Below are 19,833 nucleotides of genomic sequence, written 5' to 3'. Positions count from 1 at the left end.
GCTGTGACTTCGAAACGCGCTCCTCGGGGGGGGGGAGGGGGGCATTCATAGCTGGGGTACATTGGCCCCGGACACTCCTCGTTTGACTCCTAGGCCTACATGTGGCAGAGGACAGAGAGGGGTGAGAGTTCACTGGGGAGCTGGGGACAAGTCCAACGTCCCCCTGGTCCCGACATGATGTGCGGGCGTCTCCGAGCACCTCTCCTAGCTGACGCCAAAGCACCTTCGGGAATGCTCCCTTGGCTGCTTCCATGACTGAGCAGAGCCCCCTCCCCCACCATGGGAGCAAGGCCTGGTAGATGAGTTCCTAGCTACATTTTTTAGAAAGGTCAAAGCCAGGCATTTCCAAAGAGTGTAGTTAGGTGCCATCCAGTAGGATGTACCTGCCTCTCCTGGCATCACTGCCACCCCGACTCCCATCCGTTCAGGGAGCTGGTCACCTTGGTGAGGCAGGAGGCAGGGAGGGCACGTCTACACTGCACGGTAAAGCCAGGGTTACTGGGACTCATGTCAGCTGACCTGTGTTAGGGAATCCTGGGCTTGAGCAGCTACAGTGTAGTTTAACCCTGTGGTCAGACTTTTCTAACCTGGGTCTCTGATGTCCACACGTCAGTGCTCAGCCCCGAGTAAAATTAACCATGTCCCAGAGTCCCTAGTGCCACCCTGCCTGAAAGGTGGCCCAACCTAGGATGGTGGTGCACTGTGGGAAAACTGCATGGTACCAGGAAGCCGCTCGCTTTGCAAAAGGCTTGCTAGGGTCGCTCTCTGTTGCAAACCCAGGAGGCTCTTTGCTAGTGTGCATGCAGATCAGTGAGCAGAAGCGAATGGGTTTATGCTAAACTGAGCTGCTGCTATTAGAAAAGGGGGTGGCTGGCTTCCTTTTTCAACAGAATGGATTGCATATTGTTGGGTTAAGCGAGGCCTAAGGAATTGGCCCATGGAGTTGTGGGATACTGCTGGCTAACTCCCAGGACCCGAGTCAAGCGGGGCTGTGTCTACGCTGCAAAGCAATGAGGCTTGCCCCCTGGGTCCCAGTTTAACTGGAGTTCAGACCCTCCAGGCCAGTGGGGCCCTGAGACCCTAGCATCAATCCCTGGGTTAGCACAGTTGCAGGGTAGACACAAAGAGGGGTTAGGCTTGCGCCCGGGCTCAAGCACAGGGTTACATTGCAGTGTAGACATACCCAGAGGGCAAGTCACACACAGCTGCAGAAGCGAGAAGGAAATTGGTTCCGTCGCTGAGGCCTCTTCACTTGCCAAGTTAAATGGCGTCCTTGTCTGACGCCTACAAAGGGATGCTGGTAGCTCCCGCTTTGTCCCTTGGAGACAGGTGTGTGTACGCTCTTGTACGCCTCACTAAGGGCGTGTCTGCCCTGGAACGTGGTACAGCTTTACCCTAAAGTGGTAGGACCTGCCTAGCGGGCTTGCAGTTATAGCGCTATGAAGGTGCCTTACGCCAGCAGAGCTCTTCCTCTCCAGCCAAACAGCAGCGTAAAGCACATGCCGCCAGCTCCGACTGCAGGCACACGAGGCGTGGTACCGCTGCACGAGTTAGAACTGTAAAACTTTTGAAGTGCAGAGCAGCCCTAAGAGCTGGTTTATAGCCTAGTGTCAGCTCCCTAATACAGGCAGGGCGCCAAATATAGGCCAAACCACCGGTCCCCTCAGTAACCAACTATGCGACACGCTATACACTTTGGGAGCAGGCGAAGGGCCAAACGCAGGAGGAGACACTTCCAGGACTCCAAAAGGCTGGCTATAAGGTGAACGTTTCTGGCCTCTTTCCACCTTGGCAGGGGCAGCTCTGCTCACCTGGCTAACTTTGCGCTATATAGCAGCCTTTCAACTGCTAGTCCCCTGTCTGAGCTCACCTGGCTTGATGGCTGCTCTGTTCCCGCAGGACAAATTACGCTTGCCCGGCTATTTAAAAGCAATCCCTGCTGTGCCAGTTAGAGAGGCCTGGCTAATGGTGATGGCGACAGTTCTGCTAAGGCAGGTCCCTATGTACCATCCAATCAGCAACAATCTGGGGACAGGAATATTGTGATTAAAAATGACAGCCCCCCCCTTGAATTTTGGGATGGATGCCCACTGGCCAAGCCCTCAGGAGCCTGCAGTGTCTTGCCTTTCTCAAATCTCCACACTGTTTCAAAGCACATTTCAAGCCACTTATATGACTAGCTCTGGCAAACACATGCTAAATTCATAGGCCATAAAAGCTTGCACCAGATGGGCTTCTGGTTACCCAGTCTGTGCCCAGAAGACCCACCATGTGCTTTGTTTGACCAACCATATCTACCCAACCCAGCTGAGTTTAGTTTGCGTGACCGTGCGCAAGCTGTCGAAACACATTGTGCCTCAGTTTACCCATGTAAAGCAGGGACAATGCCTGCCCATGCATGAGAAGCGCTGCATTTGCCATGTACAACAACTTTATTGAACGTACTAACTCATAGGCAACGCTATGTATCCTGGCATGCCAGCAGATGGCGCTCTATTAATTAACGAGCTACGGGCCATAACTGGCAGAATGTTGACATCTAGACCTGAGAGCCCGCTATGGCGGTGCTAAGTGCTGGCTTGCGCTTGCTCATTCAGCATCAGCCCTGCAAGCAGGCGGGTGCTTTGCAGCTTGGGGCGCTGTGACTCCTAATTGCACAATGGTGCAGCTGCTGCAGGACAGCAAAGCGCTTGCGGCTGAAGCCTGGGCCTCCAGCCCCTTTAATTTTAAATGACCATTTTGCCAGTGAGCAATTGAGGTCTCGCAGCGGCCAGCGGGGCAGATTTGCTGTTCACCAAACGGGGTGATGGCTCCCTTGCAGCCGGAGCGCTGGGGGTGTCTGTAAGCAAGACAGCGCCAAACTGGGACCGCCCTTGGGCTGAGGGCTAGATCTCTTATTAAGGAGGGGCAAGGTTATCCAACGTGCCTAAGTGACCTAGCAGCCTGCATCCCATTTCCAAACGCGCCACTGCAAGGAAAAACCCACAGCACCGAGTCGCAGCGCCCAAGGCAGTTGACTCAGGCTCGCGCTGCTGGGCTAAAATAGGCCCAGGCTCCAGCCCAGCTGGAAACAGCTCCATTGCTATCGTGGATAGCCTGAGACAACGGACCCGGGTGCTGAGACCCAGTGAGGTGGGATTCTCTTTGGGGTGTAGATGTAACCCACACACCTCCTGGGTGTGGGGTTCTGTTCCTTCTACTGGCACCGAGACCACTTAGAGAGAGATTAGTGAGTCTGCTCTATAGCCTTAGCTAATAGCCGGCTGGCTTTTATCTCATGCAGTAGAGACTCATGCATCAAGTGCCAGAGGTCCCACCTTGGATCCTGCCCACCGACAGCTGGGTCTTGTCAGCATTACATAAACAGACCCTTAAAGGCCTGTCTCGCTGAAAAAAATCAAGGCTTCTCTGGCTCTTGCAGTGCTTTACCCAGGCAGCAATGGCTCATCATCGGCAAAGTGGGGAAACTGAGGCACAGAGGAGCAAAGTGACTTGCAGAAGGTTACAAAGTACCTCTTGGAACAGGGAATAGAGCCCAGCTTGCCTTGCTCCCGAGTCCAGTGCATCGTCCACTGGGCCACACCGCTGCCTTCCTGTTGTTATCTTCCTACACAGCCCTGGCCCACAGCCTCAGGCACGGAACGCCCAGTGAGTTCCTATTTCCTAGCAGCTGGAGGTCCCTGATGTCCTGGCTGATGTGCCAGGGAACAGAAAGGAGTTTTCTAAAACTCTGCCTGAGTCTCCGCAGGCTGCAGCCTCCTCCCTGGGAGCCTCTGTCATCTTACTGCGCGTCAGCTCTCCCCGCTGCAGCGAAAAGGCCGCACGACGCTGCCCCTCCGCGCTGCGCTTGGCTGCCAGCAAATGATGGCAGGCTGTAAGTAACGAGGCAGGAGACAGGCTGTTTTCCATCTTCCTGCTCTGGGGAAGGTGCTGCTACGTACAGCAGGAGGGGCTCGTAGGCTAATTGTCAGCGGTTTGGTTAGGGTGACCCTGCCAGTGAACCCCCAGCCAGTATCCTCCTCTTCCACCTCAGACCAGAGCCTGCCTTGCAGTCTAGGAGCTGCCAGCTTGTCACACCTTCACGGCCTGTTTCGTGGTGGCCCAGGACATGAGCCCTTTGGCACGTACTCCACGAACGCAGGGATGCACTGGGTGCTGCAGGGGCAGGGGTGGCTGCTCTCAGGCAGCAGGGGAAGGGCGACTGCTAGCCTGCTTTGAGACAGTGCCATTATCACCCCCCTTCCCCCCTGTGTGGCACAAGGGCAGGGGGGGTGGGTCATGCGTTTTGTGTGGCAGCAGCCACCACTGGCTGCTTTGACACCAGAAGGGTTCTGGGGTGTCCGAGCAGCCTCAATTCCCGCTTGTGGGGCTTTCAAATCCAAGGGGCTTTGGTTTCCCTTGCGAGGGGGAGCATGGAGTTCCTCAGGACGCAGCCAGCCACGCTGCTCCCCTCCCCCAGCCTGCAGCCCGCAGGGCCGTGCTCCACCCTTCGCTGGTGTAGCGAGACCTGTGGATGCGTGTCCAGGCAGCCCACTCACCTCCCCCGTAGCCTGCAGCGCAGGAAGTACAAGGCCTACGCCCAGCTAAGCGGATTGTCCGGCGCTGGAGTTAAGCCACCACTCCGCAGGGCAGGGGCTAGCTTGATGGAAGCGTTTTTCTGGCGACCTCGCAGTGTCTAGCCTGGGGCTTATGGCAGCTTAACGACCTCTCTCCAGGGGGTGAACTCCCTCCCAGGGATGTAGCTAGCATAGGCGTGGAGCACCCACAGATCAGCTCCTCCCCCTCCCAGCATCTCCCACCCGCCACAATCAGCTGTTCAGCGGCATGCAGGAGGTGCTGGGGGGGGAATGGGGAGTGGGGGCTTGGGGGAAGGAGTTGAGTGGGGCATGGCTTGGGGCAGAGCAGGGGTCAAAGCCCCCCCAGGAATTCAGCCCCTCTGCTAGGTTGACCTACATTTTAGGTATAGCGCAGGGCTTGGAGGGAAACCCCTGGCCCAGGCCTAGCACTGGCCTCCCTCGGCTAGGTCTGGGTTTGGGTCACACCTGCGGCGGCTTGCCTTGCGGTTCCCCCTTTGGCACTGCAGCTAGGGCTGCGGGTCACTTCCTCAGCCACGGAAACTCACTCTCTCCCACTGCATGTGCGCTTACGAGCTTTCGGGCCACCTACGCCTGGAGGTATTTTTAGTGCGAGCTTATCAGGTGTCGGCACTGCCTCCCCGCACAGCTTTCAAGTGCCGAGAGCCTGCGGCCGCCGCGTGCGGGGCTGAGTTTGTTTTAATTAGCTGAGGATTTGCGCAAGAAGCTACACTAGTGAGTGCTGCTATTTTGAGCCCAAACCCCTCACTGATTTCCACCCCGCTGCCCCCACGCAGCTTCCTGCCCACATGACCTCTGCTAAGCCCTTCCAATAAGCACATTCCTGCCTCAGCTGTCAGCTCACGGGCTGCGCCCCTGCACCGGGCCCTCTCCCTGCAGCGCAGCAGGGCTGGGCGGATTGAATCTCTCCTGCTCCTGCTGCCAGCAGCTCGGGTGTGATGATGAACCTGGCCCTGAGGAGGGGAAAATGTTGGAGGCTGCTCTGAAATCCTGCAGGAAACTAGCCCTGGCTGCTCAGCTGTGCAGGTTCCCTGTCATCATCCATTTATTCTGGCAGGGCCCCCTTCCCAGGAGGTTTACAAAACTCGAGCAGCTTCCTGCAGAGTCCCCGGCCCCCCCCGGCTGTGTGACAGCTCTGACTCAGCGAGGACAAGCCCGAGGAGGGGACACAGAGAGCAGGCCCCATCCAGGGAGATCAAGAACCACAGGAGCCAGCGTGTCCGCATGCGGCTGCGCTCAGCCTGGCTGCAGCGCGTACCCCGTTCTCCTTCCTGCCTTGGGCTCCCTGTTCCCACAGTGGGCTTGCGCCTTTAGCCCTCCTGCTAGTGTCTGCACTGAGGGGAACAGGCAGCCCCGGAGCGGGAGCCAGCCACGCAGGCAGGAGTCGCTTCTGACCGCTGCCCAGAGCAGCAAGGACCCAGTGAAGCTGCAGCAATGGCCTGTGCTGCAAACATCAGTCCCCACCGGCAGGGGCGGCTCTAGCAATTGGGCCGCCCCAAGCAGTCATGCGTGCGGGAGGTGCCCCGGAGCCAGGGGACCAGTGGACCTCCCCCAGGCATGACTGCGGAGGATCCGCTGGTCCCGCGGCTCCAGTGGACCTCCCGCAGCCGCGGAGGGTTCGCTGGTCCGGCGGCTCCGGTGGAGTATCCGCAGGCATGCCTGCCGCCCTCCAGGGAAAATGCCGGCCCACGCGCGCGCTTGGCGTGCGGGGGTCTGGAGCCGGCCCTGCCCACCGGTGCGGCTGTTCGCTGCGGCGTGACAGGAAGACAAGGATACAGCACAACTCTCACATCCCCCAGCGCTCCTCCTTCCTCTCGCTGGGACAGCGCCTCCGCCCTCTGTCATGGCCGTCCTTGCCTTTCAGAGCACCTAGCAGCACCGTGCTGCTCCTTTTCCGGTCCCCGCACAGGCCTCTGCCCTCCTCGGTGCTGTATTGTGTGTCCCAGGACAGACTGGTGACGGTGGAGAAGGGATTGGAGCATTTTCAACCCAGGCACCAGATTCAGGGTGATAAAGCTCATTTTAAAACTCCTCCTGGGTTTATCTGGGAGCTGCACGGGGATGAGACCTGCACCTGGCCAGGGGGTTGGGTCTATGCTGCAAGAAAACTGGAGAAAATCTTTATTTTGTTCGTTATAAAATCTCACATAAGTTACATAGGCAAATATTTAAATTAAAATAAATTAACTCCGCTCTAAAGTGGGACACGTGCCTGTGCACATACAGTCAGCTAGGATTTGCATTTCTTCCTTTTTAAAAAATAGGCCCTAGACTTCAAACGCAACAGCTGAAAAAAGATCTATGCCCCAAGGGAAATCTCTTTGGAAATGTACAACAGAAGAGTAAGGTGCAGTGGCAAAGCTGCCTCAGCTCCAGGGTGGGGTCCCGTCTTCTGACCCAGGGCAGGCGGGGGTGTTTGCTAAGTGTCCAGGGTGTCGTCGCTCCAGTCAGGGGGGGCGTCGGTCCCGAAGTAGCGATCTCCAAAATTCCCTAGGGCACGGGGGCAAGGGGAGAGAGACACACAGGCACAAGGCGTCAATGTGAAGTTACCCACGGAGATCGGAGCTGCAGGAATGCCGGACACCCTTAACCCAGCCGGGTGGGAACTACCCCCGCTTCCCAAAGAACACGAAGGACGATTGCTCTGACATCCCGTGGGAGAGCCCCCCCCCCAGGACAGCGTGCAAGAACAGAGGGGCTGCTGGACCGCCCACGCGCTCTGCTCTCCCACATGGGCACGGGAAGGCCAATGAGCACCCCCAGGGCAGGGGGCGTCAGTTTCCGTCACTTGCAAAACGAAGGTGGAGAAGACATGCTGAATGAGGAGACAGCGGTGGGATCAGAGCAACCTTCTTTATTTCCCCTTCTTGGGCGATCGCTGCCAGCAGCCCTTCCCTTCTGCTCCAGCGGGCACGGCTTGCGTCAGAGAACCCCTCCTCGAGAGCTGGGCAATCGCCCTAGCCTGCCATGGACCAGGGATCAGCCACTCCCTGTCCAGCTCTGCAGTGCCAGCCTGTTAGACCCAGGCTGGCTGACCCTACGGCTCATGCTGTCCTTGCTGCCTTTTCCTTGTAGACTTTGCCCCCAGTGGACTCTGGAGGGGCTGAGGCTTCTGTGCGCTGTCTGGGGAAGGAGCAGAGCCTGTCCTCGGTGAAAGGCTGCACGCTCGCGTAGCAAGGCTCTGCACCCCTCTCCTGCCCGGCCATCCCACCCCAAGCAGGTTCCGGAGCCTGTTCCTGGCGGGTACTCACCGATGCCGGGGATGATCCGGAAAAGGTTGTTCACCTTCTTGTCCACAGCCGTTGTGATGATTTTCACCTGGGGGAAGGCGTAGGCCACCGAGTGGACGCCCATCTCCGCCATCAGCAGAGAGAGAAGGAAGATTTTGTCCTCAGGGACGTCGTGATCCTACGAGAGAGTCACGGCGTGAAGGGGGGAGGGGGGAGTCACCGCTCTGGAGAGACCCCTCCTCGTTATGCACAGCCCACGGCGGCGCAAGAGTCTGTGTGCCCCTCCTCCCCCAGCCCCAATACGCCCCAGCCCTGACTTGGAGAGAGCTCCGCTTTCAAGCAGTTCAAACCCTCGGCCTCCCACCCCAAAAGGCCAACACTGTGATTGGGCCCCTGCCCCCGGGGACTGAGAGCAGCCCCCTTCCTCATCTCCTTCTCAGAGCCTCGTCTCCTGGCACCCCAGGACCCGATCTCCCTGCTGGGCTGGGGACGCCGGGAACCAAGTCTCGGGAAGGAGCTGGCTTGCGTTGGATGTGAATTCAGTCCCTGCAGGGCTTGTCCTGCTGTGCTGCCCCAGGGGCGGGCGACTATGAGTGTCTGGCCGCGAAGGTCTCTGTAGCTTGCACCACGCCAGCCGACCTCCTTCCTCTTTTCCCCGCGGGGCCCAGGTTTAACGGTGCTGGCGTCAGCTTCGTTTACTTGGACTCCAGGATTGTGCATCAGAGAGCTGGGCTGGACCCACCCCCTCCCCAAGTTCCCAGCACCCCCAGGGCTGCTCCGGGGTTTCCCTTTCTGAACGGAGACGGGCCCACGCCACCCTTCCTTACCAGCAGCACTCTCACGGCCATCATGGCCGCCGCCCCTGTGGAGACCGTGCAGTCCATCAAGATCACGTGATCTTCACTAATGTCCTTCGGCAACCTCAGGTAGTGGAGCTGGGCAGGGGACAGGCCAGAGAGAGATCTGGGAAAAGCTCTGCTCACACCCCCCTTAGCTGGGCGGGGGATGCGCCACCTGCCGCAGGGCATCACTGCCCATTTACCCCGTTGCTGGCAGGATTACTGGGCTGGGCTGAATCAGCTCCAGGCTGCCGGCCTGTCACCGGACCCTTTGTTTACGAGGCAGCTGCTGCTAAACGGCTAAGCCGGGCTGGTGCTGACGAGACGGGGACCAAGGCTTAGTGGAGAGCATGCGTTTAAAAAGCCCCAGCGACCTCGGCCCAATTGTGTTTAATGGCGAGTGCACCAGCATGTGCACGTTTCAGTGCCTCCCTGGCACGCCTAGTTACCTTCCTGCCATACTCAGCTGTGGCCGGTGCACGTGCCACTGGCTAGATGTCTAGCAGTCACTGCACGTGCAGCTACATACGCATTTTTGCAGACGACTGTGAAAGCCTTTGCTTGAAGCCAGACATTTTGGGTCTCAGTGACTGATGAATGCTCATTAAATATGAAAGCCACCAACCAGCCCCCTCCTGACGAGACCTGCTGTGGCCAGCAGGAATGAACGAACTGATTGCAATTAACAGGCACGCGGCAGTGTTAGGGATCCCGGCGATAGAGACGCCGCTGCTGCGAATGGTCCCGGGTCACAAGGTGCCCTTTACCTCTGGCTCTCCAGTGTTGCTGTTGGTCTGGATGAGGATGGTGCCGATTCGGACGTCCTTGCACACGGCTCGGAGCGCCGGCTCCATGGTCTCGCCTGCTCTCAGGATAGACACACCTGTGATCTGCCACAGAGAGCGGGGATGAAGCGGCCATGCGGGGCCCCTCAAATGCTCCCATGCCACCATTCCCTGGTGTCCAAAGGAACCAGCCCTAGCAAGGATCTACAGCCTCAAGGCACTTCACAGCAGCAGGTAGGATCATTAGCCCCACTTGATCAACGGGGTCCCGGGCCCTACCTGAGGTCAGCTGAAGAGCTGTGTGCAGAACGCAGCCCCCAGGCCTGGTCTCCTGCTCCCGTTTGCCCAGGCCAGCAATGGGACTGAGCCATGCACGGCTGCGTGTGACCCATGTCTCCTCCAGCAGTGACAGGGTTAAGCAGCTAGCTCCTCATAGCTACCCCCCAAACACAGCTGCCTCCCCAACAGAAGAGGAGCAATTTGGAGCACCCACAGGCACGCACACCTCATTAGTGCTACTTAAGGGCCTGACTTGACTAGTCACTGCTGGAAATTAAGCTGTAGGCTGCAGGATCCCCTGGTTTTTACAGCCCAGCAGCAAGCCAGCCAGCCCCCGGAGCAGACCCAGCTATTCCAGATGCTGAGGGGCCTGATCAAAGGCCCGTTAAGTCAGGGGGAGTCTTCCCATTGACTTCAATGGGCGTAGGATCTGAGCCCACTGAGAGCAACTGAATCCAGCCTTTCCCTTCCCCTTACCTGCTTCCCACTGTAGGATCTGCCTTCGTAGTCCTCTCCCTGAGGGGTCTGGACAGTGCAGCTCTAGAAAGATCACAGCACAAGTTTTAACACGGGCTCAGACCACCAGCGCACCGGAGACAGGGCACAAAAGCCACAGGCTGGTGCACCATGGAAAGTCATGGAGCCAGGGGACCTGGGGAGGTGATGGAGCCCTGGACACCAGCCGTGCGAGCCAGGGAAGGCCCCTGACTGAGGTGCAGAGGTCCAGCCACCTCAGAAACATGGCTGTGCCTGCACTGTGCTCTCTGCTCCCAAAGCCGAGCGATGGACGCAGCCTCGTGCGATACAATTACCCACCCCACAGCAGCAGCGACAGTGGAGACACAGCTTTGGGGGGGGGGGTGAGGGGCAGTCCAAGGCCAGGGAATGAACCCCCCCGGAAATGAAGGACCATCCCAACCCTCCCTCTCCACCTTCCATGCCAAGGGCAAGGTGCATTTCTTTGATCTGCCTTCTATAACATACAGGAGAGAAAGAGAGAGCGTGTGTATAAAATCACACTCACACCCACTGCCAACACACAACACGCCCCTGCATATCCTTTCCCCTCCGGGGAAGAGGCGAGAACAAACCACGTGACAGCTGGCAGTGACACTGCTCACTGCACTGCTGGAAGGTGTGTAGTGTGGTGTAAGAACCCGTAGACAACAGACTCGGGTCCCATCTCTGGTGACTGCTGCTGTCTGACCTAGGAGAATCATTTCTTTTTAGCCTTTTCCACAAGAGGGCAAGTTCAGAGGCAAACGCAGACCTCCCCTTGTCCCCCCAGAAAGGAGAGAACAACGGGCTTTCCGTGCCATCCCCTCGTTCCCTGTACGTACCCGGAAAGGCAGAAACGACAGCGCGTGCTCAATCAGCAGCCGCATCAGCCTCTTGGAGTAGAAAATGAACTCGTCTCGGCTGGTCTCCTTGTCTCTAACGGGGAGAGGAGAAAGGCACGTCCGTCAGTGAGAACTCTCCAGGAGATGCTGAGTGTGAGTCAGAGGCTGCCTTAAGGGCGAGGCAGGGTTGTGTAGGAAGGAAAAGGTGGACCAGATAAACAGGGCAGGTTCCTTAGCCTCCTCCCAGGTAGAGGCAGCTGATACCATCACAGGCCTTCCACCGGGGGATCCAGCCGAGGACCCTGAACCTCTCCAGGCCCCTTTACCGGGAACTGTGTGATATTGGGTCATCCTGCCCCACCCCAGGTTGTAGTTTTGTTGCTGGGACACAGGCAAAGGGGAGCTCCAAGGTGGAGCAATCGCTCTGGCCCAGAGCCCCTGGGTTCTAATCCTAACTCTGCCGCGATCTTGCTGTGGGGATTTGGGCAGGTCTCTTACCTCTCTATGCCTCCGTTTCGGTCTGTACCAACCCAGCTCTTGGGATGGTGGTAGGAACAGCTGTTCATGGCTGTACAGGACACCGAACATGCAGACGCTCAGAGTTACGGGTTGACATTATCAGATTTTAAATGGATGATTCTAGGAAGCGGGTGAAAACTGCCCAGCACAACTAGGGTCTCTGGCCTGGGGCAGGATTTCATCTCTGGGGGGCCCTACGAGTGGGAGATGTCAAACGCCCAGACCAAGGCTGGATGATGCTAAAAGCCCCCACACCCTTAGCCTCACCCGCTCCAAACGCGAGGCGGCACGCTTACCGGATGATGGTGTGCATGCCGCGCACTTGCGGGGTACTCTTCAGCACGCTGAGGGTCCGAGGAAGGGGATGGCACTGGTGGGCAGAGGCCAACGCTGCCCTGGAGACCAACACAACACCGCAGCTACGTGAGTGCTCGTTCACGTGCAGAAGCAGTCATCCAGCCAAACCCCAAGGAAGACACACACAGGTGACAAGGGGGTTGTTAATGACACTAATGAGGAGCCATATCTAGAATCCTGGAGCCTTCGCATCCCACCAGCCCACTCCTGGCCCCAAGACAGCTGGGATGTTAAGGCTCCAAACTGGCTGCACAAACCTATTTACCATCTAGGATGTGCCAGTTACTGTAACTGACCAGTCGTGTCAGGAGAGATGAAGCTTCTCCATAAAGCAGATCACACTCCCGCTGCTCACGGGTCTCATTTGTTTCCTTTGCCCCAGTTCACTGGATGGACCCCTCAGTCAGTCAGTGAGGAAGGGACAGCTATGGCAAACACTCAGGAGTAAAGTATCTCAAACTTGACCCCATAAAAGGTGCCTCTCAGAGCAAATATTTTCTGGCACATCATCAGAAGCAGGGTACTTGGTCAGGGTGTCCCACTCCCATGCACTGCCTGACAGCTTTGATCCCTTGAGATTAACGGCACCCCTTGGGATGCACGACTGTTCTAGGAAGGGTTTGGTGTGGGAGCTCTGGTCCATTCAGAGACAGTCACGTCGTTACAAAACTAGGAACAGCCTCAAGACGCTTTATAGCTGGACAGGGCTGGTGGCTGGGGTGACTCATCTCTGGATGACAAATCAATTAACATTGCTGAGCGCAATGCCTATTCCTGGACCAAGGAAATGCCATTGATAATGGGTTCCCATTAGCCTGCCCCTCTCTGTTTGAAAGACATAGTAAGGGCACCTCTCTGGCTGGAAAGGATGAACCAAATCAGCCTTGCACGTGAGGAACGCTGGACTCAGGCAGCTGTGCATTGGGTCACACAAAAAATGACTGCAACTGGTTCGGGAATATATTGGAGGAAGGAAAAGATAAAAGCACCAGCCAGGTAAAGATTTAGTAGAGAACCACCCTGGTTAAGTAATGCAACACACACAAGCAAGCCAGGAGGAAGATGACTAGGTAGGGCTTGAGGAAGAGGGGCATGGCGACCAGATTCCTCCACCTACCCAGTCATCCTCTGGCCTGGGCTAAAACAAATGCAAATCAAGACGCAAGCGAAGCCCGTTGAACGTTTGAGGGTTTTGTGCTTATTCCACTAGCTCCTGTTATGATTGTTAAAAAACAAAGAGACGTTTCTTTATGGAAATAGACTCTCTGTGCCCATGACACCAGGGCTGTAGCCTGTGAACATGCTGCATGTGTGGGCATGCAGGGATCCACCCTGCTGCATCAGCTGATTACGTAGAAAGGCTGTAATAGGTTCAGAGGAGGGTGTGTGTGTGGCGGGGGGGGGGGGGGTTTCCACTCCCCAGACAGAGGGCAGAAATTTCAATGGCAGGAGCCAAGCTGGGAAAGGGCATTTGTGAAATACTTTGAGGGGATCTCTCAATACACCCCCACCAAGGGCGGAGAGACCCAGTGTGCAGGAAGACTGTGCTCCCCTTTACAAAGGGGGTGCATGGGGTGCACTCAGTTCTAGGGGGAGGCTTTGCAAGAGCGTTATCCAAAGTGCCACCCCGGCCCCACTTGTGCTCTGAAATAAGACGAACCCCTCAAAAGCTCCGGGGCGGGTGGTCAGCGAAACAAGCTGCACTCGGTTAGTGAGGAAGAACCCCACGTTAGTCTCCCTGGCACCCGGCTTGTGTCCCACCCTTCCCCATGCCCACGCCAGCAGCGAGAGGCTCCTGCAAGTCCCCTCCTCCTGCCGCTGCTCCAGGCTTCCGTGGGGTGACCTGAGGGGGGCTGTCGCACCCCAGCCTCGCTAGAGGCCCTCGCTCTTCGTAAGGACCCAATCCTGCAGCCACCTGAAATGGGGAATGGCTGCAGGATCGGGCCCACACACAGGTTTGGACTTGGCCCACACAGGTCTGAGAGGAGGAGAAGGGTGTGTGTGTGGGGGGGGGGAGTGGGGGAGGAAGGGGTCGAGAGGGATAAAAAAAAACAAACAAAAAAAGGAGAAATCATCAAAGAAACCAGCTGGAGCCAACATTCCGTGTCACAAAACAAGAGCAAGGGGCTTGGGGGTCTCCAGCATGTCCCCTCCTGGGAGAACGGGCTGCCGCCCCCGCAGCGCTGCTGGGGCAGGGATAACGGGGCCCTGCCTTTACACAGCACCCGGATCCCAAAGCGCGTCACAGCCTGATCCGAAACACAGGGCTCCACACACCCGCCGCCCGGGGGAACGAGGCAGTTCTGTGGCAGGGGCCAGCAACAGCTCCAACCGCAGGGCACCCTCAGTAGATGGAAAGCGCCCAGAGGTGGAATTTGAACAGGCCACTAGGACAAGCGACTTCGATCCCCGTGAAGAGTCCCATGGGCTCCTCAGACAACTCCCCCGGGGTCGCCTCTCTGCTGAAAGACAGCACTCCAGGCTGGCAAAACTGCTGCACAAGAGCCAGCGGTAACGGCTCCCGGGGAGAGCAGCCCACTGTTTTGTTGTTAGGCCTGGCAGAGGATTCCCCAATAACCCTGCCACCTGCAGGACCTAGTGCCACTAGCCAGGGAATTGCACCTTACGGCTCCGCCCCCCGAGGATGGCGCGCTGGCCTCAACTCGGCATTTGCAGACTCATTGGGACCCAGGCCTTAAAGCGAGGTGTGTGGTCAGCACAGTGACAAGCCACAAACCAAACGGCCCTGTGGGTGGCAAAGGCCCTCCGAGGTCACGACTCTCTGCTGCCCAAGCCCTTGCATCCGATCCAAGTGCTAGTCACCGCCGCCCTCCCGCTCTCCGCCCCCACGCACACTGTGGTACATCACTGTGTGCCACACCAGAGAGGATCAGCCCAGGTTGTCTTCTCCAGCACCTACACAAAACACCACGGCACAGTACTCGGATGCCACAAGTAGGCATAACACAACCAGGAACACCCCTCCTACACCACTGAGCTGCGAACAGGCCCGGGAGAAACTGTTATTTTGTCACCTACGTTTCCATTGGTTCCTGAAATGCTTGCACTTTGCTTTCCAGGCTGAGACAGCAGAGGAACCCCTTGGGGTGCCTGCAGCCCTAGACCACTCTGTGGGGTGAGAGTCAGACCAGGGATTAGTTACCGTGGATCTCATGGCAAACAATCCCCCAAAGCAATGGTGGGACTAGACACCTCATGCTCTGGGGAATTCTCCAGGTTCAGCAGAGGGGAAGGATGGTTCAGTGGTTGGAGCAATACCCTAAGACTTGGGGGAGGGAGTCAAGTCCCTGCTCTGCCACAGACTTTATGCAAGACCATGGGCAAGTCACTTAGCCTCCCTGTGCCTCAGGTCCCCATCTGTACAATGGGGATAATAGCACTGCCCGGCCTCGCAGGGGGTTTCTAAAGAGAAATACATTAATGACTGTGAGGTGCCCAGGTACTATGGCGATGTGGCCATATAGGTCCCCAAGACCGATAGCTCCATACTCTAATTCTCAGGAGCATCTGATCCGGAGAAGAGGTACTTGGGGAGGGGTGGGGGGAGTTCCTTTCAGTTCAGCTTAAAGAACCTCACCCATGCTCCCCCTCTGTGCACCCCCACGCTCAGCATGCAGCCCTGGCTCATCCCCCGTCACCCCGCAGCTCCCCTGATTAGTATCAAACGCAAACCACTGCAAGTGTTCCTCACATATCCCAGCGTAGCTTCCTCTGTTCACCAGACGGGAGGGACGTTCAGGGAGAGACAAAGCAGGAAATACAACACGGGTTTAAAGGGGAGGGAAAAAAAAAGGAGAAAGCATTTTAATTAGTCAAAGGACCGGGGGGGGGGAGGGGAGGAGCCATGATCCGTATTAACTTCAAACAGTAACGGTTGGATTCGATCAACACCTGAGCCATCAGGGAGCGATCCCTCAGCAAGGGTCTTTCCCACCGAACCGGTGTTTGCGTAGCAGATTGTCTTAGATGTGCTGCCCTCTGCTGGACGGTCTCCAAGAGCCCCCCCAGCACTCACACCAACCTAGCGCGGGGGGGACATGACAGCGTTATGCCCCTGTGCATTTAGTGGAGCGAGGCCCCAGTCCCAGCCGCGGCCGAGGCAGAGAAGCGGGATGCCACAAAAGCCAGACTGGCAGGAGTCTATTGCGCCCTCCAGGACTTGCACACCTTGCTCCCGCTGACCCTAACAGAAGTTGGTGTCTATGGCTCCGTCCTCGACTCCTCTGCCTGGAGGAGAGACCAGAGCCCCCCATCCAGGACTCGGTGCATTCCCACGATCAGAGAGAGGAGCCTTCGTTTACTCCAAGATCCCAGTAACCGGGAACGCAGGGGAAGGACACACACCGAGGGCCAAGCCTGCAGCTGGGCCTCAAAAAATGCCCTGTTGGCACATGCAGACAGGCACAAGATGTGCCCACCGACCTGCTTGCCAGGCCCACGAGGGGACACAAGCACTCACACGTGGGTGGCAGGTGCCTCTTGATAGAGACCCAGTTCAAGATTTGGCCTGGGCTGGACAAGAACATCTTGTGCAGAGATGGGCCTGAAGCAGCTGCCCGACTTTGGGACAGTCCCGGCTCTGAACCCAACTCCACAGCCCAGGCTCCTCTCCCAGTGGAATGGGAGCTTAGTCGAGTACGTTCCATGTTTGCACGCGCACGGCACGAGCATTGGACGTTCCTCAGAGAGGCACTAGCAATCCGGCCCACTGACCAGAACTCGGCATACAAGGGGATCGCAAACGGGCAGCGAGAACAGCTCAGCAGCTTGCACAACCAACCTGACAGGGACAAGAGCTCACGCTCTCGCTCGACCCTGTGCTTGAGAATGGCGGACTGGCCAGGCTTGGGGGGCCTGCAGGAGTTTGTCCCTCTTTGCTGTCTTGGCTTGCAGCCATCCTGCGGGTGAGGCAGGTGAGCAGAATTTCCATTCCCCCTTCGCTGTGGCTGGCCAGCAGTGGAACATTCAGCCAAGCAGCCGTGAGCAGGTCGAGAAAATGTCTCACTTTGGAAACTTATTTCCCTCCCCAGAACGAAAGCTTCAAGGAGGGGGGGGAGGGAGAAATGAAAGCAAAAGAAATATGGGGGTGACCGTCTCTCAGAAAGGCAGGGTGAATACCACCAGCTCTTTGTTGTACATGCAATCAGACAGGAAGCAGACAAGAGACAGCCAGCTACAAAGAAGCTAATGTAGGTAAGGCATTTCAAACACGTACGGCAGCTGGCTTTTAACGGCTGACATTTCAAACAAGGACTGCTACACTGTGCCACGGCTTGATATTTAAAGACACAACTGGCAAAGGGCACCTGGAGGTGATCTAGACCTGGGGAGGGGAAGTATCGATTGGCAACGGTGAATTCCTCTTCGAGAACACCCGTTTTTAGAAGCAAGTCCGGTTCTCAAACAGCATGGCGGAAGGGGGAAAAAATGGATAAAGGCATCACCGAGAGCATCACACTTCAACGCAAGCAAGCAGACTCCGGGGTCTGCTCCGCCAAGGAAGTGTCCATGTCTGTTCCTACTGGTGTTAATGGGAACTGCATGCGTGGGTGTACAGTGTCTGCACACGGATGGCTCAATGTGTTGCAATTTCAGACAGGAAACGCACCTCCGGGTGTGAAACTGAGAAGCTGAATGTCCAGCAATTATTAAAATTTTCTTTAAATGAGTGAGAATTTGGATGCATCAGCAATTAACCCTGTTAACATCTCACTGGATGTTCATCCTTGTAAGTTACTCTGTCATTACACGCTGGGCTTAGAATCAGCTCACCTCCATCATACTTAAAAAGTTCCATTGACAAAGTGCCAGAGAGGGGCCAAAGCAATGGAGTTTGGATCTGGATTTCTACCCAAATTTACCTACAGTTTGTGTGGAAGGTAGGTTAGCCTGAGCCCAGATCCAACATCTGGGTTTTTCTCTACCAGTTACAGATTATGTGTAGCTTCACCAACACAGCATTTGAAAGGCACCGACATTAGAATGCGGGATTTTGGTATTCATTAGAAGCCATTGAGAACTGAGTCTGGGGAGTTCGGTTAGTTGAAAAGCCCAATTTTTTTCAGGCACATTTCACTCTTTTTGCATGTCCCCATCTATCAGCCCTGATCCGCTACCTAACACACGTGCCCCTGGGTGGACAGGGTGCTGGAAACAGCTGACTTAATAAAAACCTTTGGGTTTCATGAGTTTAAACCAATGTTTGCAGGCATGTTCCAGCTCCTGACCTTCATTTTTTTCAGACTTTTACCAGAAAGGAAGCCTTGATTGAAATCCATGATAAGAATTCTGAGGTTACTCAAGTGTTGTGGTTGTAGTTATTTGTGCAATTAACGTGCTACAGCACTAAACTCTCCATTACAAAATCAGCACCATTTTATTAATTTTGTAGATTTTCAAGAGGCATGAAAAAAAGGCAAAATCAAGACTATGAGTGGTACTTTTTGGATTTCAGAACAATATCAGTTTGGGGGAAAAAAATCAGCCTGTTACAAATTATACATTTGTAACTGAAAAATTTTCATGGCTGTGTCACTATATGCCGCCTTCAGCCTCGAACCTCCAAACACTTACGTATATGAGCACAGTTACCCGTAGGAGTAAAGTTACTCACATGTATAGATGTTTGCCACATTAGGCCCCGAGATTGTTAAAAGTGAAATTTTAACCATCCAATTTACTTGCTTGAAAATAACTAGCTTTGGGAAAAAACAGAAGCTTTTCTATTCATCTGAGGGTTTGTAAAAGCTTTTTTTTATGCCAAATGTAAACTTCAGGCCTACCTGAGTTATGTGTCTCTTTAAACAAAGCTATACATCTAAGTGGAAATGCATTTTTAGAAATGCATCTTTTCGCCTCCCACAAAAATAGCTGAAATCTTAGCTGAATGCCTAATGGAAGGGAAAAAGCCAACGCACTATCTACACGCTGATATTGTAAGGGTAACTAAATAGGTGTCTACTCTGTATATACACCTGGAGCTACTTAGTAATCCTATCTGCCACTGAAGTTATTTCCATAGAACTTGTCCTCCTGGATCAAAATGTGTATGTTACCACTCAGAATCAGTCAAGTTCCCTTTGGGTGCTATTACCCCTGTGCTTTAGTCTCTCGCTCCCCAGGGCTGCCGCAATTCTCAAGGAACTTTGTTTAAACGTGGCGAGGGCTCAGCTTAAATTTCCTTTGGGTTATGAACACAAGGCCCCGGTTTTCCTATGTTTTTCCAGCGCCTCCGGCTCAGATGAAGAGGTCTCCAAACCACTTTTCACATTAATTGAAAACAAAACATCTGGTGAAAAATCCCAAATGCTTTCCCATTCTGCAAGTCGGCAGCCTTGTGAACGTCTCTGATTCACTGAAGAACAAGTTAGGCTTGGATCCAATGTCGGTGGGAGTTGGATTGGGTATGCGGTCAGGTCAGATATTGGCCATATAAATTGCAGGTACCTTCACTTACGCTATATGCCCAGAACTTAGAATATTGCCCTCCTGGCTGCACCTGAGTCTAAAGGGTGAGATGAACACTACGGGTCTGAGCTCAACGAGGAAGCTACTGGAGTCTGATAGAGACAGTGCAGCCCAGGCAGTGCCTGGCATTGGAAATGCCTCAGGTCACGCAGACAGGACAGAGTCATGAGGGTCTTACCTGACACTGAGTTCACGCTGCAGCAGTAACACAAAGACACAATGCAACCGGCATTAAGCATTGTCAAGCCCACGGGCATTTAGAGACAAAAAAAAAAAAGGGAAAAATAGGAATATTTTCCTGTGTTCACATTTAGTCTTTCTCCCTCCACCCCACAATAACCTCCCCTCACCCAAAACTCAGCATCCACCGGTTCTCCCAAAACAGCTGTCTGGGAAGGACC

The 19,833-nt window shown here is 55.5% G+C and overlaps 1 protein-coding gene across 5 annotated transcripts in view; it reads right to left on the bottom strand.

Moving 5' to 3' along the window:
• Positions 1 to 6,498: 6,498 nt before the first annotated feature.
• Positions 6,499 to 19,833, bottom strand: part of UCKL1 (uridine-cytidine kinase 1 like 1) — a 42,147-nt gene continuing 28,812 nt past the window's right edge. For 2 of the 5 annotated variants that reach the window (XM_039498389.1, XM_039498390.1), the window contains exons 9-16: positions 15,657 to 15,676; positions 11,884 to 11,982; positions 11,069 to 11,162; positions 10,206 to 10,268; positions 9,432 to 9,554; positions 8,653 to 8,760; positions 7,847 to 8,003; positions 6,499 to 7,085 (exon numbers count right to left, since the gene is read on the bottom strand). In XM_039498389.1, the coding sequence (XP_039354323.1) occupies positions 7,015 to 7,085; positions 7,847 to 8,003; positions 8,653 to 8,760; positions 9,432 to 9,554; positions 10,206 to 10,268; positions 11,069 to 11,162; positions 11,884 to 11,982; positions 15,657 to 15,676 (735 nt within the window). In that variant the 3' untranslated portion in view covers positions 6,499 to 7,014. Of the gene's footprint in view, positions 7,086 to 7,846; positions 8,004 to 8,652; positions 8,761 to 9,431; positions 9,555 to 10,205; positions 10,269 to 11,068; positions 11,163 to 11,883; positions 11,983 to 15,656; positions 15,677 to 19,610; positions 19,628 to 19,833 lie in introns of all 5 variants that reach the window. The other 3 variants (XM_039498391.1, XM_039498387.1, XM_039498388.1) reach the window with 3 other exon arrangements.

Source organism: Mauremys reevesii, linkage group 13 (genome assembly GCF_016161935.1).
Source record: "Mauremys reevesii isolate NIE-2019 linkage group 13, ASM1616193v1, whole genome shotgun sequence".
Lineage (NCBI taxonomy): Eukaryota > Metazoa > Chordata > Testudines > Geoemydidae > Mauremys > Mauremys reevesii.
This window is presented reverse-complemented; position numbering and strand designations above follow the sequence as displayed.